At 36.6% G+C, this 18,391-nt stretch overlaps 1 protein-coding gene across 1 annotated transcript in view; it reads left to right on the forward strand.

The window, feature by feature from the left end:
* Window positions 1–18,391, forward strand: part of unc79 (UNC-79 domain-containing protein) — a 1,277,183-nt gene that overhangs the window by 766,363 nt on the left and 492,429 nt on the right. Inside the window, exons 36-37 of the mRNA XM_090395893.1 lie at window positions 11,004–11,186; window positions 14,513–14,651. Coding sequence (XP_090252019.1) covers window positions 11,004–11,186; window positions 14,513–14,651 — 322 coding nt within the window. The remainder of the gene's footprint in view (window positions 1–11,003; window positions 11,187–14,512; window positions 14,652–18,391) is intronic.

The following is an 18,391-nucleotide window of genomic DNA, read 5'->3' on the forward strand; positions in this document are numbered from 1 at the left end:
ATGGGCGAAAGGACTTATATAAGATGGATGGATTGCATCTGAATGGATTTAGTATGCAGAGACTGGAAAAAGTGTTGCTGAATGAAGTGAAAGTGGATGTGCAGAATCAGGGAGACTAGAGCTGTTAAGTGGGGGGGGGGGCATATGCAGACATCAGTGAGGCAGTTGAGTGTAACAATGTGAATAATATGCCTGAGCTAGTATGAAAGAGGAACAAGAAGGAAGAATTTTTGGCCTTGGTTGGCACTTCCTGGCCACAGGTTATTGGCATTAGTGAGACATGGTTAACAGAAGATGACATAGCTAGTGGGATAGAATATGAAGGGTATATTGTGTTCATGAGGGACAGAGAGAAAAAAATGAGGGGGGAGTGTTATTAATGATAGCTGATGAAATGCAGCCAAGGAGAATTGAAGTTGAACTGCAGGATAGTGAAGAGAGCACATTTGAGGCGATTTGGTGTGAGATTGAGACAAGCAGAACAAAATATGCAGTTGGGTGCTGCTATAGACCAGGTGATGGAATAGATGGTGGAGATAGTATGCATAGACAAATAGATGCAATGAGTGGAAGGGGGGTAATTATTATGGAGAATTTCAACTATGGTAACATTGATTGGAAGGAGGAGAGGACACATGGGAGGAAGGAATTGGATTTTATGCAGTTATTAAGGGATAACTACCTGAGACAGCATGTAATGGAATATACTAGGAGTTCAAGAGTGCTTGATCTAGTATTGCATCTGAGAATTTGACTGTAATGAATATGACACTTTATCACCAATTGGTGAGAGTGACCATAAGGTGGCCAGATGTGTGGAATTTTCAATTAAGAAAGGGTACATGTGGAAGTAATGGGCTGGTGAGTATTTCAAGGAGATTGCTTGGTTCAGTGCCATGCATGTAAAACTGCAAGGGCTGGAGGTTGATACTGCATGGGAAATGGTAAAGGAGTGTTTGAAGGAGGTAATGGCTGACTGTATACCTAGAGTCCGGATAATAAATCAAGTATGGGTTAAATGGATGAATAACAGCATTAAGCTTGAGCTGCAAAAAAAGAAACAACTGTGGAGGGAATTTAAGGAGAAAGGTGACCTGCAGGCACACGAACAGTATAAAGCACAGGCCATTAAGGTAACGAGTGTGGTAAGGAAAGCAAAAGCTGATTATGAAAGGAAATTAGTCATGCAAGCTAATGAGAATCCCAAACAGTTTTTTCGATATGCTCAAGTAAAAGAAAAAATATATATGGCAGAATGATTTTAAGGAATGCCGATGGTAGGGATTAACTGAATTAGTTGATATAGTGGAATTACTGAGCGAGTACTTTGCAAGAGTATATCATTCGGGTGGTGATATTGCAGGAATGAAAGATCCAACAGGTTATATGGGAATTGAGGTGAATGAAATGGAGGTGAATAGTATATTACAAAACCTTAATGTGAATACATCTGTGGGTTTGGATGTTATACTAGCGCTGGTCTTACGTAAAGTGGCAAATGAATTGTCAGTGCCCTTGACCATTTTGTTTAATTTGAGTCTTGGGTCTGGGTTAGTCCCGAGGGGGTGGAAAGAGGGGGAAAATAGTACCACTGCATAAGGGAGGTTCCAAGACTGCTGTTGCAAATTATCAACAGATCAGCATATCAGGAGTCGCTGTCAAGGTTTTGGAGAAAGTAGTCAAGAGAAGAATACAGGAATGGATAGATGATAACGGAATACTGTATTTGGGACAGCATGGTTTTGTGAAGGGGTAGATCATGCCTCACTAACTTGTTCACATTTTATAACACAGTGACGGCTGAGCTGGATAAGGGTAATGACTTTACAGTCATACTGCTGGACCTTGCTGAGGCCTTTGACAGGATACCACATGGAATTCTAATCAGCAAACTGCAGCATATGGGGATGGATATAGGGTTGGTGAGATGGATAGGAGGATGATTGACGGAGAGAGAGAGAGAGATATCAGAGAGTATTTTATTCAGGAATAGAGTCCAAAAGACGACCTGTGACTAATGGTGTGCCGCATGATTCTGTTCTTGGACCACTACTATTTAATTTGTTCATTAATGATATCAAAAAGGATCTGAGAGGAACTATTCATTTGTTTGCTGATGATGCAAAGTTGGGTAGAGCAATAGTGAATGCACATGATGTCAAAATTTTGCAAGATGATTTGGATGGATTGGGGGACTGGGCTAAGGAGAATGGATGTCAATTTAATGTGGCAATGTGTAAGGTTATGCATTTTGGGGTGAAAAGATTAGAGCCTGTGTAGCTCAGTGGATGTGGCGTTTGCACACCATCGCGCTTGGCCGCACGAAGGAAGTCTTGGTTTCGAGTCTAGTCGGCGACTAGAGGAAATTTTTCTAAGCCTTTTTTCGACCGGTTCCCGAGTTAGTCGATCTCTGGCACGGGCAAGCAGGTTTTTCCTCCCGGAAACTCGGGTTTTTCGTCCTGTAAACTCAAGAAAATCGACCGTAGAACCCACATTATTTCAGACATTAAATATATTGTGTTAGGGTTAGCGACCACGAGATGGCGGCACATTTGAGCCGTCTCTCTTCACTGAATACCGCTTAATTAGTGATAGCCTTGGGCCATCTGTCTCTGATTGGGTACCAGTGGAGATTGAACTGCCCACTCAGTCTCCAAAAGTTAGATAGGGCTAAATGGCCTCGCCTACTCCCGTATACGGGAATAAAAAGGCGTTAGCTGATTTTTTTTTTTTTTTTTTTTTTTTTTTTTTTTTTTTTTTTAAGATTAGCAGCAGTATATCACATTAGTAGAACTGTACTCCAGGAGATTGATGAGGCCAGGGTCTTGGGAATTTTGGTGGATAGGGAGATGAAGTTTAGGGGACACACTGCAAAAGTGGCTAAATCAGCTCATCAAATCACTTGGTTGCTGAAAAATTCTTTAACAAGAAGAGACAAACGGGTTATTGTTCCTCTGTATCGAGCCTTAATAAGACCCCATCTGTGCCCAGATATGGGTGCCAGGGTTTCTTCTCGATGGGGAAGAGGTGGAGAGGATCCAGAGACAAGTGACCAAGATGATAGCAGGTCTATGGAATGAACCTTATGAGAAGAGGTTGAAGATTTGTGGGTTGCAGAAATTGGTTGATAGGCAGAAAAGGAGTGATATGATTGAGACATTCAAATTACTGAAGGGTTACTATAAGATTAATCCAGAAGATATTTTTCAGAACAGGTCTGGTGGTGGGAGGACTAGTGGACATCCATGGAAACTGGGCAAGTGTGTGGTTAGCAAAGGTGTTAGAGCTAGGTTTTTTGCATGGAGAGTGGTGAATGAGTGGAATAAATTGCCAGTGTGTGTTGTGGGTGTCATGACTGTGAATGGGTTCAAGGCAATGTATGATAGATACTGTGTGGAAGCTGAATAGTTGTTGACATGATGTTTAGGGCCTCCCTCGATGAGTAAGGACTCCTCGGAGTTGCCCGTAATAATGGTAATTATTTATCAACTATATGGGTCATATTATGAAGCAAAAGTAGCATTAAACTTGACATCAAAATTGGAGATATTAATCTCAGCTCTTTAAGCAACTGGTGTTACTGCTAAATAAATCTGGTACGAGTCACCAGGATTCCCTAACTAAATTGATTAATTGCTGAACAAATTTGGTATGAAGATCTACAAAAGTAATAAAATATTTTAGCTATTTAGCACAATTTCTAATGAAGATAGCAGATTAAATATGGAAATAGATGCAGACTGAGCGAAGCTGGTATGATAAGAAGCTAGCTAAATTAATTTATATGAAATAACAGAGAAATTAATCAAAATGCTAAACTAGCTGTATTCAAGACAGTATTCAAAGCAGTTTTAACTTATGGATCCCTGATATAAACGTTCTGAGAAAAATTACAGGAGAGAGAGAACAGGTGACATCTGTGGTGGAATCATATTAAAAATTAAGATATTAAGAATTAATCTTCATTGAGTTTATTAAATCAGGTGTGTGATGCTAGAGCATGTTTTTCCATTACTGAATCTTCTGTTTATATTTGGTGGCTTTTGGGGTGGGGGGGAAGCATTTTTAAATACCTTAGGTTCTTATTATTATTATTATTATTACGGGTATCTCCATGGAGTCAGTAGACTCATCGCGGGAGACCCAAACTAGCAAAACAATATCTGTCATATCTCTTCTTGAATTCATTTACAGATGAAGAGCTCACAACTAAGTCAGGCAATGAATTCCACTCATTCACCACCCTCCAGGCAAAAAACCTTGTTCTGACACCTTTGTTAACCACACTCTTCTTTAATTTCCAGAGATGACCTCTTGTTCTTCCATCACTATCACACAGCTGAAACATTTCCCCTGCATCAATCCTATAAAAACCTTTTAGTTTGAATGTTTCTATCATATCCCCTCTTCTTCGCCTATCAACCAATCTCTGCAATCCACAAGCTCTCAATCTATCAATGTAGGGAGCATTTTTTATATCACTCACCAACTTGGTCACTCTTCTCTGAACCCTCTCCACAGCCTCCTCATCTCCAAGGAATCCAGGTGACCAGACCTGAGCACAGTAATCCAAATGTGGAAGTATCAATGCTTTGTAAAGGGGAATAATAACCTCTTTATCTCTGGATGTCAGTGTGTTCCTCAACAACCAAGTAATCCTATGTGCAATCTTGGACACCTTAGCAATGTGTCCTCTGAACTTCATTTCCCTATCTACCAATACCCCTAAGTCCCTAGCCTCATCAATCTCTTGGAGTACCTTTCCATCGATGTAGTACACAGCTGGTAATCTTTTAATCCCAAAATGCATGACTTTACACTTTTCCACATTGAACTGACATCCATTTTCTTTTGCCCATTTTACCAGCTTATTTAAATCCTCCTGCAAACTTTCAACATCAGCTTGATTTTTTATTGCACTACACAACTTTGCATCATCAGCAAACAACTGAATATCTCCCTTTAAGCCATTTCCTATATCATTTATATACAAATTAAACAACATTGGCCCAAGCACAGAGCCCTGAGGCCCACCACTGGTCACCTGCCTCATTCTGGACTCTGCTCCTCCATACACCACCTTATGGTATCTCTCCCTGAGCCATTCTCCTATCCATATCACCAATTTAATATCCATTCCCATCTGCTCCAATTTGCGTAACAGTGTTCTATGGGGTATCCTGTCAAAAGCCTTAGCAAAATCCAGAAGTACCACTGTGTAGCCAGTTCCTTTGTCCAACTCAGATGTTATTCTATTATGAATAGTTAATAGATTGCTAAGGCAGGATCTACCTTTAACAAAACCATGTTGGCCTCTATAGAGTATCATATCCTGATCCACCCATTCTTGAATTTTGTCTTTAACCAACTTTTCCAATACTTTTACCACTACTCCTGAGATGGTGATTGGTCTGTAATTCAATACCGCAGTTTTAGAGCCACCCTTATGCAAAGGAACCACTTTGCCTAACTTCCACTCCCTAGGGACCATACCAGAGTTCAAACTTAAGTTAAATATCCAGGTGAGAGGGGTTGACAATTCATTTGCACATTCACGCAACACCCGAGCTGATATTCCATCTAAGCCTACCGCAGTGTTTGCATTTAAGTTTTGCAATATATTTAATACCTCTGATTCTTTAGCTTCAATTCTCACATTTGGTATTGCTGTAGGTATAGAGATATCCTCACTTGGGTGATAGACTTTTGAAAAGTGATCACTCAGTAACTCGACTATTACATCTGATTTTGTCACCTCAATACCATCAGCACCCACTAAGGTTATCCTTCCGAAGTCATTCTTCCTCTTACTTGCCACATAGCGGAAGAACTCTTTGGGATTACCCTTGATCTCTTTGGCTAAGGTCTTCTCATAATCTGATTTAGCTTTTCTTACTATGCTGGTAACCTTCCTAGCTTGAGCCTTGTACTGCTCATGGGTGTCCTGATCGCCTTTCTCCTTGTAAATTCTCCATAACATTTTCTTTTTTTGCAGTTCAAGCTTGATACTACTGCTCATCCATCTAATTCCTGCCTTGTTTGACCTCCTAACCATGGGGACACAATCTGATATTGCTTTCCTCAGATACCCGCTGATTTTATCCCAAGCACTGCTAACATCTTTCCCTTGCAATATGTTCTGCCATGGGATGGCTGCAAGCTCACTCCGAAGCTTGTTATAATTGCCTAACCTGTAGTTCCGTACATACCCCTTCTTAATAGAAAAATCCACAGATTTTGCAACCTCCCAAGTCAATACCACATGATCGCTTTCACCAACTGGAGGTAACGAGGACACCTTACTTATGCATATAACCTCTGAACCAATGACCAGGTCCAACACTCTCACACCACGTGTCCCTTCAGTTACGTGCTGTTTCAAGTAATTATCTCGTAGAAGATGTATGAATTCCATTTCCTTTTTGCTACGTGATATTTCCTCCTTCCAATTGATATCACCGTAATTAAAATCCCCCATAATAATCACCAAGCCTTCACTCATTGCACTAAGTTGCTGATGCATGAATTCAATATCTCCCCCCGTACTCCCTGGCCTATAGCAGCATCCAACTGTATATTTGGTTGCATTGGTCACTATTTCGCACCAGACTGCCTCAAATGAACTCTCATTCACATGTCTATCATCATGATATACTACTTTCTTTGGCTGCAACACATCAGCTATCATCAACAGTACTCCTCCTCCTGTTCTATCTTCTCTATCCTCCCTGAAAATACTGTACCCATCACATTCAATTCCAGTGACCACATCTTCTGCTGACAGCCAAGTTTCACTAATGCCTACAACTTTTGGTGAGATTTCACTGACTAATGCCAAAAATTCTTCTCTCTTATTTCGAATGCTTCTAGCATTGGTATACAAAAATTGCAGATTCCCTCTAGATCTTGTACTGGCTTTAGAACTGATATATAAGTCACTAACTACCGTAGTCCTATGCCGATTTTTATCCCCTCTCTTCTGCAATTTATTCAGCCTATAAGGATCAATAAATACACAATCAGTGCTAAAGTTTCTCTCTCTTACACTCAACCTTTTCAATATTAGTTTCCCTGCCCAATAACTTCAACCTGTTCAGAAAACAATAACTTCTTCAATCGCTTATGTCCTTCCATGTTAAGATGCAGTCCATCTCTAGCATACAACTGCCTTTTTCCATCAAACACACTCCAAACATCAACAAACTCCAGACCTCTTTTTCTGCACATTCTTGCAATCATATCATTCATTATCATTGCTCGTCTACTTAACTCGTAATTGTCAAAACGATGCAGCACACACACTATTCTCCCATTGACACTTTTCCTCTTCACAGTATCTAATAATGTTCTTAAATCTTTTCCTACCCGATTTATATTACCTCTCAGGTCATTCGTACCCACCATAACTATCATCTTGTCTGCTTCATGCCCTCTCTTTATTGCTAAAGCCACTCTTTCTATTGTCCCATCAGCCAAGCACTCCTCATGCATACCACTCTCCATACCCTTAATCATAGAATCACCATATATTTTACCACTCTTAACTTCATTCAAGTCCACACTCATGAACTCATTCTCTACACTATTCAGCATGACTCTCCCAGCTTCATTACTCAACTCTCTATTACTTACCCCCCACTCTCACTACATCTCATTTCTTCTAGGCCACTTGTGGTTTTATTATGTTGACTCCCAATCACTCCCATACTATTTATTTTCTTCCTTAACCAATTTCAATATGAAGCATTTTGAAAAACATGTTCTTGATTCTGCTTTTCTCAAACCTTTCTGTTCTAAGGTTCTAAGATACATTGATGATATGGGCCACATAGATCAGACACCAGGCTCCTTTTTCCTCCACTTCAACAGCCATTACCTTAGAATCCAGTTAACTGTGTGTGTGGGGGGGGGGGGGGGGGGGAATGAAATACCAATAGTTAACTTTTCTAGATTAATTGCACATCTTCCCAATGGCATTCTTCCTTTCTCAGTTTATAGAAAACTTACCCACATGGGTAAGTTTTCTATAAACTGAGAAAGTTTATAGAAAATTTATATTTTCTATAAACATACACAAACTTTAACATCCCTTCCTCAACAGCATGATAACATAAAAACACTTCTTAAGAATACCTCCAAGCTCTGTTCCAATTAGACTTCCCTCACGACTGAACTCTCCTGTATTTGCACACCTTTCTATCCAATGGCTATAATATCAAAGTGATTAACAAAATAATTTTTCCTCCTCTCAACTTATAGATTATAGTGATGCTCTTACTTTATCTGGAATAACTCAGAAAAATATCCAGCACTTGAAAGAAATCTCTGATTTCTTTAAAGTGCTTTCAAACCTCATATGAATCTGGCTGACATTATCCACTCTCCTAATGGTCAGCTGCCTTCCCTCTCTTTGTTCCATGTGTGTACAAGATCCCTTGCTCTTGCAACATGTCGTATTATGGTCAAACTGGGAGATCTACTGACATTTGCTTTGAAGAAAACAGGAAATATATCTGCCACCACAACTATGGTCAGCCAGATCTTACTGAATATGCCTTGAAAAGTATCCAATGAGGGAAAAAAAAAAAAAAACTACTATGTTTCACCACAGCAAATACAAATTTGAAACTTTGGAATCAGTGGCAGATTTACAAAACCAACTAAATCTAAATAAATATAATTGTGTGAAACTTCCCAAGATTTGGAAAACAGTAATTCGTAGACCTGCTCAACATCCACGGTAAGCTATCAGCACCCATAGAGGGTATCCCTCTTATTAGTTTAGGCTTCTAGTCTCTAGCATCTTCCACTTTTTGTTTGTGTGTATTATCACAATTTTTATGCTATATCCCAGATGATGCCTCTAACAGAGATGAAATATTGACACTATTAAATATTTCATCTCTGTTAGAGAGAGAGAGATATGAAATATTGGAACTATTAAAACTTTTCATTACAGTAATCTACTGTTTATCTGACCTTCAACAAAACAGCAATCCTAAAATTAATCAACCCTTGTATGTCAATTGGCTTCTGTTACAGCACCCATATAACTGCACTTCAGTTATCCAACTCGGTTATCAGAATGGCAGACTGTCTTCCTGATATGGTTGGATAAACAGTAGATTATTGTATTTAAATTGTGATGTTTTCATTCCATTAAACCTAAAGATGAGAATGACTAGTAATCTTGTGTATATTTTGGTTTAAGTTAATTTTGATGGTAGTTGGGATTAGTATTATAAGAAGCAAAAATGTAAATATATAGTTGATGATGCAGACTTGCAAAGAAATCAGGAGCAAAACCTAAAGACTTCAATTCTCATAGCTCTTTTTAACTTTCTCTTTTTTTGCTATTTGTCTGTACAGGAGGAGGATTTAAATAGACTGGCTGTGTGGATATATACATTCATCTGACACTTCAGTATTGCAAAGTGTAAGATTTTGAAATTTGGAAGGCAGTGATATATGCATTCTCTTGGTGGGAAAAATCTTGAAGGAGGTGGAGATGAGATAAGAGACCTGGGAATGAAGGCAGACAAGGACCTGAAATTTAGGCTACACATTACAGAATTTTGAATTCAACACAGTGATAAAGAGGACATCAACATTTGGAATGGATTCAAATGGTTATAGTTCCACTGTACAAGGCCTTGATCATATGGGTTACTGTGTAGAGATTTAGTTACCTGATTTTCAAAGAGTAGTTGAAGATATTAGAAGTTCCAAAAAGAGAAACTAAGATCATGTAAAGTTTTTAAAATATAGAGCATGATTGCTGATTGAATACGTTCAATTTTCATATCCTGATGGATAGGAAGTGCAGTGGCGAGGATATGATTTAGATATATAAGTTGGCAAATGTTTTTTATCAGGTTAATGTGAAAGAGTGTTTTCATAGAGTAGAGTAGAGGAAGACATAATAGACTAAAAATTGACTTACCAGTTTGTTAAGAAACAAGGTCCTCAACATTTGGAATGGATTCAAATGGTTATGGTTCCACTGTACAAGGCCTTGATCATATGGTTTACTGTGTAGAGATTTAGTTACCTGATTTTCAAAGAGATGAAGATATTAGAAGTCCTGAAAAGAGAAACAAGTTTGACTTGTTTCTCTTTTCATTGTTTGACTCCATAGAAGTCTGATGCTTTAATAATACTTATATACATACATACTTGCTTATCATTTGTCTCTCATAAAAAAAGTGCTTAATTGACATGCCAGTAAAAATATATATATATAGTACAAATGAAACTACTAAGTTTAATTGTTATAAAACTGGATATTATGTATCCATTTATTTAATATAATTTTATTTATATAATCATGAGAATATAAAGTTTTTCATTGTAGTTGCCTTGATTTATACTAGTTAAGACATGAACTCTGTACAGGAGCACATGTATTCACCTTTTATTAGTGCCTTTAGGGGCTTCACTGGTGTGACAGCTATTTCAGTTTGTTGGTTCTCATCAGAGATCAGAAAGAAATTTCAAGAGAACAAAACCCTTCAAGAGAACAAAACCCTCTATTCAGCCATAGCAGTCCCATGTCAAAAAGTTATATTTATCGTAAATGAACTCTCAGTAGGTGCATACATAAAATTCTATAATAAAAAAGGGTATAAATTTAAAGCTTCATAACATAAGGTACATTAACAAAAAGACATGAACTCTGCCTATATATTTGCTAGTTATTATAAAAAGGATGTTAAAGGATATTAATATTATGTTTGTGTTTGTGTTTTTTAAATAGAGCAAACCAATGAATTTTCATTGCTGATGGTTATATTCTCATAAGCTCTCTGGTAAATTTGAATCTGGCTATAATAAATAAGTGGTTATATAATATCCTTTTCATAATACCTTTAATATGCCAGAATGAAGCCTTTTAAACTTTTTATTACAGTATCAGATTTAAATTATATATTATTTTGCTGTAGAAATCTCCCTCTCTCCTTTTTTTTATTATTATTATTTATTATTTATTTTTATTTTTTTAGATATTGGACTACAATTTTGGTATGGGTAATATCCTGCTCTCAGTTTGTCTTCCTTTACTGATTTACTGTCCTTCTCCTCAAAGATTTATACATGAACACTATTCTCCGAGTTATTCACTGTGGTTACTGAATGCTCACTTACGTCATTCTTGGCTTATGGCAACACTTGTGTTTCTTTATAAGGTTTGTATTAAAACATACAAATTGACAATTTCATATATATACCTTAAATGAACTGCTTAATTTTGATTATAGCATGTTGCATTTTATGCATGCATAAATCATAAATATTTCCAATGTTGCCAATTTTTTAATTTGTATATCTGACATGTATCCTACTAAAAATATTTGATTATTCTGATTAATTAGCAATTAACTACTTAATATTGCATTTGGAATTATTTATTTTGTTTAACAAGAACACCAGTGTAATTCTGACATCAAACCACATTACATGTAAATTTAGAATCATTCTTTAATTTGAATGAAAAATTAAAAAAAAAATAAAAAACATTGTCCTGAGCAATAAGAAGTAAAATTATAGGAAAGTCTAAAGGCTGAAATAACCAGAATAGAATATAACTGCAAAAAAAAAAAAAAAGTAGCGATGAAAACCTCTGCAGAGAAAAGACTGTTAAAATATAAAATACTAAACTATTTTATGCATCCTATACTAGACCTAAAGTGCAATGCTCCATTAAATTATTTTTTGTACTTTGTTGTCCAAATAAATACAAGCATGGATGTGCATATGCTCGTGCATTAAAAGCCATTGTCCTATGACATGTGATGTAGACAGGGAAGTTCAAGATTATGGTTTTAATGTATACTGAGAATTATTATTGGCTATGGGTACTATTGAATATCAATAGTGCATTAGTGGAAATGTGGGGGAAAATAATGGAATTTGTCTTAGAATAGGTATTTAACTTGTCAGTTCTATAAAATTAGAGAAATAAAAGCTTACATGAAACCTATTTTAAGGATGTAAAATTTTGCCTTAGTATTGCATTCTTCAGTAAAATGACAACAGACAACAAGAACACAGTTAAAATACAAATAAACAGAAGCATTTTAAAAAAAGGACCCCCCCCCCATAGCATACAATTCTTCTGTTATTTATATTTTAATTATGTTACATTGTCATTGTGCAAAGATACTAAGGTTAAAATTTTACATCATTAAAATTATGGAAATGTGGATTTCATGTACAAAAGTTGAGTTAACACAACAGTCAATGCAATGGTGGCATTCATCATCTCCAAAAGCAAAAAAATTCAAACAGGCAGTCAGTCAAAAAAATTATGGCCACCGTCTTCTGGAACCGAAAAGGATCTTGCTCATCACTTTCCTTCAGTGAGGAACCACAATTAATTTTCATGTTCACTCTTTTGTTGGTGAATTTCTGCAGCACTGTTGTTTCCCTGGCAACAAAAACTATATCATACGACAAACCTCTCAACTGGTGGGATTTTTTATCACAGCACTCATTATATGTTATTTGTAGAAGATAACAAACTATATCAGAATGAAAGTAAAATAGTCAACAGCTAGCTAATAAGTTATTCTATGCTATCATGCATGCACAATCCCTCTCCCATACATTATTATTATTATTATTATTATTATTATTATTATGTAACACCTCCAGGGAGTTCAAAGACTCAACGAGGGAGGGCACCTACTCTACAACTCTCCGTCTTCACCGCTCCACCAACCACAACTACCTTCATCATCTACACCAATGCCATCTACTGCCGACAATCACCACTAGTATTTTCACAATACAATCACAAACATCCATGTCCATGGCGGGATTCGAGCCTGCAGCCTTTTGGCTGGAGAGCAGATACGCTAACCACTCGGCCAATCAGGCTGACAACAAATTATAAATGGACCTCACTTTCTGGATGGGCCTCATATTTAATGGCATCAGTGTGCTATTGTATTTCAAAAGTCAGAAGACTGAATAAAGTAGGGGTGTAATGGATGAATGAAGCAATTAAGCATGATGCTGGAAGAATGCATTGTGAAGGCAACATGATGATTAATGATAATACATAATACTCAGTTGCATAAAGAGTTCAAAAAACAAAGGAAGTTGACTTATTTGGTAAGGACAGCAGAAGTGCAATATCAGCAGAAATTAGCAAATCATGCCAAGAAAAATCCTAGATAGTTCTTTCAATATGTGGCAAGTAGAAGAAAAAATGATGAGAAGAAATAATGCTAATGGATGAACATGATAGAAGACATGGTTGAAGTATCTGGTTAGCAATATTGCCTCCTCATCAGTGTGACATCATGAGAAACTCAAGTGTGCAGGGAATCAGAGAGGATGGATTGGAGCAGAAGCTATTGGAGGAATTGAGTAAACTCCATATTACTGGAGGGCCCCTGCCTCCAGTAATATGGATGGCCCTGATTAGTTCTCTTGTGGATTATTGTGTACATATTCCCACCTGATTTTCACAGGAATGAGGATAAATTAGAAAGTCCAAAGAAGACTTTGGACAGATTGAGAGAATGCAGTTTGCATGGTCATAAATAGAGAGAGAGAGAGAGAGGGGGGGGGTATGAGTAAGACATAAGTTGATAAGTGGATGTTAACGTGGAAGCATTTTTCATAGAATGAGAGATAGATAGAAGAGGCCATCCCTGGAAACTGTATATAGAAAGTATTTATCAAGGTGTAAAGAGCAGATTCTTTCCGTAGAGAGTAGTTGGTGAGCTGAGTGTATGCCTGAGAGTGTGTTGAATGCAAGGCACATAGAATGAGTTTAAAACACATTTAATAAACTTTGTATGACATGTATCTTCCTCGAGTATTTTTTTGACTCCAAGGTCTGGTGTTAATAATAATACTAATTTCATGAAAGGATTAAATAAAACATGAAAGTTTTATTGGTATTTTAGAAATAATCACTAGAGACAAATAAGGAGGGCTTACGAGTAATTGCATGGTGTTCTGAATCTTCACATTCTTCCGATAATGAGCAATACTCATAAGGCAAAATACTTATATTTTGGTAACAAATGTATACAAAGGATTACATGGAAGACTATGCATAAAAAAAATAATAAATAAATAATAATCTATTCTCTTGACCAGCTTTCATTCTTCCACTTTTCCACTAAAGCCATGAAAACACAAGTGGCTGCTGGCTGGTCACCCTTCACACACAGTTTTGGTTTTCAAGTTGGCTTCTCATTTTCTCTTTTAACCTTTATTTAACCTTTATTCTTTGAAACATCTTTTCTCAGATTACCTTTTTCATAAAGCTTCACCTGATTTATAATACTTGTTTCTAAACAGGTAAGCATATGCTGAAAAAAAAATTGAAATACTTTCTAGCTGTTTTTCAGTAGCCTAGTTAAATGAATAAATAATAATTAATATTTTTAAAAATATCACACTTACAATTTTCTGAAGTTTTTCTCCAAGCGTAGAAAAAATTTATCTAACAAGCATAAATTTTTTTGTGATTAAATAGTTTTTTTTTTTATAGTATCATTATGAAAACCAACCACTCAACAAACAAGTTCACATGCTAATCAGTATTGTTCTTAATACGTTGGAAGCTCAGCATCATCGCTGCAAACATACCCACGAATCTCTCCTGAGTCCTGTTCCTTCCCGTTCTAGAGGTAAAACAAATATCTTTTGTAAGATTATTTTTATTTATATATAGTTATGCTTAGCTTGTAATTTCTGTATTTTAGCTTTAAACACAGCTTGCTTTAAACAGAGGAGGGTGAAAGTCTCTTATCACAAGAGACTTAACCTGTCTTGAGGATGGAAGAGAAGAAGCCTTAAAAAATTTGTTACTTCACATTGCCATTGTTTCATTCTCTCTCTCTCTCTCTCTCTCTCTCATTAAGCACTTTCAAGTCTGTATTTGATGAATGCTCTTGTATGCACATTTAATGCAATTGTCAAATGTATTTTTTTCTTTTCTTTTTTCTTTTGTTATAATAAGGTTGCTATTTCATTATAATCAATACTTTTTTTTTGGTAATTTCTGCATTTCTATAAATTATGCATATGCCAGTATAGTGATGCTTGTTTGCTACAAATTACTAAACACAATGTAGACTGATCAAATAATGATTACAATTAATCAGCCAATATATCAGTTTGAAAGAGATAATGAAAGACCTGCAAGTGGCTTTGTATGGGGGATTCAATTATTAGAGTGATGAATGAAAAGATGCACAAAATTTGTTTTCCTGGAGAGAAAATGAATAGAGTGATTGAGGCATTGGATATAAGGAGTAAGTGAGCAAAAGAGTTGGTAGTGGTTGGTAACAGGGACAAATGACTTGACTGGGAACAAGGAAAATGTAAGATTGGATATCAGGAGGTTTTGAGAAGGATAAAAGATAATAGTGTGATAGGAAAGGTTGTGAATGATACGTTAGGGGAAATGTGTGAGGAGAAAGGAGTGTAGTTTGTTAATGTGTGAAATGAGTTTGAAGGACAAATTGAACTGTATAAGTTCAATGATAGTTTGCATTTGAATGATTTTGGTGTGAGTCATTTAGATGGACTGCTGCTGAAAGGTACAGAAATTCAAATGAGTGATGAGAATGAATCTCATCAACTAAGAAGTGATAAGAAAGAGCAGGAGAGTCAGGAAGGAGAGATTGAAGTGGTGCTTATGAATGAAGAAGTGGGTAGCATGAATGTAGAGAATAAGAGAACAAGTGTGCAAGACAAACATGGAAATGAGAAGGCTCAGGGTGGACAGGGAAATGCAGTGTGTGAAAGGTTGATGCTTCAAGGGTGTGTGTGTGTGTGTGTGTGTGTGTGTGTGTGTGTGTGTGTGTGTGTGTGTGTGTGTGTGTGTTTAGACAAAAAAGGGAAGGGGATGACATGGAATCAAGAGAAAACAGTTGGATTTAAAGAAGGTTATGGGATGAATAAGGAGAAAAAAGAAATGACTTGAGGAAAGTATGGAGAAGACATATCTAATAAGTGGTATCAGAGAAACTTGTTATAGATCCAGGAACGAGCGGTTATGACAGCATGGATTTGCAAAAGGGAGATCATGTTTTATTAATCTACTTGCTTATTACAATAAGGTGACGGCTTCATTGGACTTAGATTACTGCATGATAAGTCACCGGCCTGGTTAGCCAAGTGGTTAGCATATCTGTTCTCCAGTCAAAAGGCTGCTGGCTCGAATCTTGCTGTGGGCATGGATGTTTGTGATTGTGAATATACTAGTGGTGGTGGCTGGTGGTAGATGGCATTGGTGTAGATGATGAAGGTAGTTGCTGTTGATGGAGTGGTGGAGATGAAAACCTGTAGTGTGTAGAATCTCTCCCTTGATTGGTCTTTGGACTCCCTGGAGGTGTTATGTAATAATAATAATAATAATAATAAGTTTATATTCAAACTGGAGCAGGTGGGGTCGTATATTAGATCAGTGCATTGGATTGGAGATTTACTCTGTGATAGGTGTCAGCAGGTTGTGTATGGAAAAGCAATGTTTCAAAAGAAGAAAGTCACTGATGGTGTGTTTCAGGGCCATTGCTGTTTAACCTGTATGTTAATGATATTGGGGCATATTTGGATGGGGATATTCAGTTGTTTGCCGAGGATGCGAAGTTGGGATGGTCAATAAGAAGTAGAGCAGATGTTTTGGCCTTGCAAGAGGACTTGAACAGATTAGTTCACAGACAATTCATCGTGGGGAAAATTAATCTCAGGAAAATTCATCAAGAGGAAAATTCATTGCAGGGGGAAAATTATCGCAGGGAAACTCATCACAGGGGAAAATTCATCGAGAAGAAAATTTATCACCAGGAAAATTCATTATAGAAAAAATCATCACAGAAAAAATTCGCTGAAAGTGTTATTCGCTAGAAAATTGAAGAGGTGTGTGATATTTGATAGTAAATTGTATCTGAGAGATACTGTGAACTCCGATGTCAGTATAGTATTGGTTTAGTTGTTTTTTTTTTATTTACCATTGAAAATGGCTGGAAAAATATATCGACAGGATAATCCATCAGATGTTGAAGAGATTCAATGAATGTTACTTGAGTCCGATGATGAGAATGATAGAGTCAAATGCAAAAGTGAAAGTGATATTTGATAGTAAATTGTATCCGAGAGATACCGCAAACTCCAATGTCCGTATAGTATTGGTTTAGTTGAGTTTTTTTATTTGTTTCTTTTTTCAATAATTTCTATATTGTAACTGAAAATAAATAAACCATCATGTGTTATATTTGTAGTGTTTTTTTTTTATTTATTTTATTGCATTTCAGCACATTCTAGTAATGAATGTATCTCTCTGATACATGTGACCTAAGCTGCAATTTTTTTCGATCGTGACCTCCGCAGGGTTAACCTCCCAACCGGCCAGGACTTGTATATATGTCCAGCAAATTCTGGATACGAGTCAGACCACCTGTTGAAAAAACATGGATATCAAGTGCTGACTGTTATATCTATCATTAGAAGGTGCGATAATCCTTCACGCTGACGAGAACACTTAACTAGATTACCTCGTGTATGTAGCTACATTCAGTTACCTATTGCCAGAAATGCAGTTGCTTGCCGTTTGCATGGTAACTGGAATCTAAATTATATTACCTACAAGTTATGTTTATTTTTGCTACTTATTTTATTTGTATAATTATAGTTTTTAATGCCAGTGTAAATAAGTGATCCTTTCATATTTCTTCACTTAAGATTGTATCACTCTGGAGAACAATCCACTATCATTTTTTTTTGCTAATTATCTTAGTCGCCAATACATTTTATTCTCCCAGAACTTGATTCAAGATAATTATTTTTGTCAAACAATTTTATAAATTCATAAAAATCTGAATCTTAAAATAAATACAGCCTCCTTCTGTTACAAATTGTTTTCTTTATTTTTTACTTTTTATTTATTTATTTTTTCACATATATCCATGATGAATTTTCGTGTTATTAATTTTCCCCTACGATTAAATTTCCAGCGATGAATTGTCGCCGATAAATTTTCCCATGATGAATTGTTGGCAATAAACTGTCCGGATAACGGAACAGATTGAGTGAATGTGCACATGAGGGGGGGGGGATGCCAGTTCAATGTTGCAAAATGTAAGGTTTTAAAATTTGGGAAACAAAGGTGGGATGTAGAATTTATGCTTGATAGGGATATATTGTTGGAGGTGGAGGAAATAAGAGATCTTGGGGCAATGGTGAATAAAGATCCAAAATTTAGATGACACATTGCCCTCACAAGTTGTGAGGACAGCACAACGAATTATGGGAATGATGTGAGGACACTGATTTGTAGAAATATGGAGATTCTTGTTGCATTGTATAAAGCTCTGATTAGGCCACACATTTGTTCACCTGGTTTTCAAAAGGATGAAGAGATGTT

This window comes from Typopeltis vanoorti, chromosome 1, assembly GCF_054136105.1.
Source record: "Typopeltis vanoorti isolate ZY-2024b chromosome 1, IOZ_Tvanoo_1.0, whole genome shotgun sequence".
NCBI classification, from domain to species: Eukaryota; Metazoa; Arthropoda; class Arachnida; order Uropygi; family Thelyphonidae; genus Typopeltis; species Typopeltis vanoorti.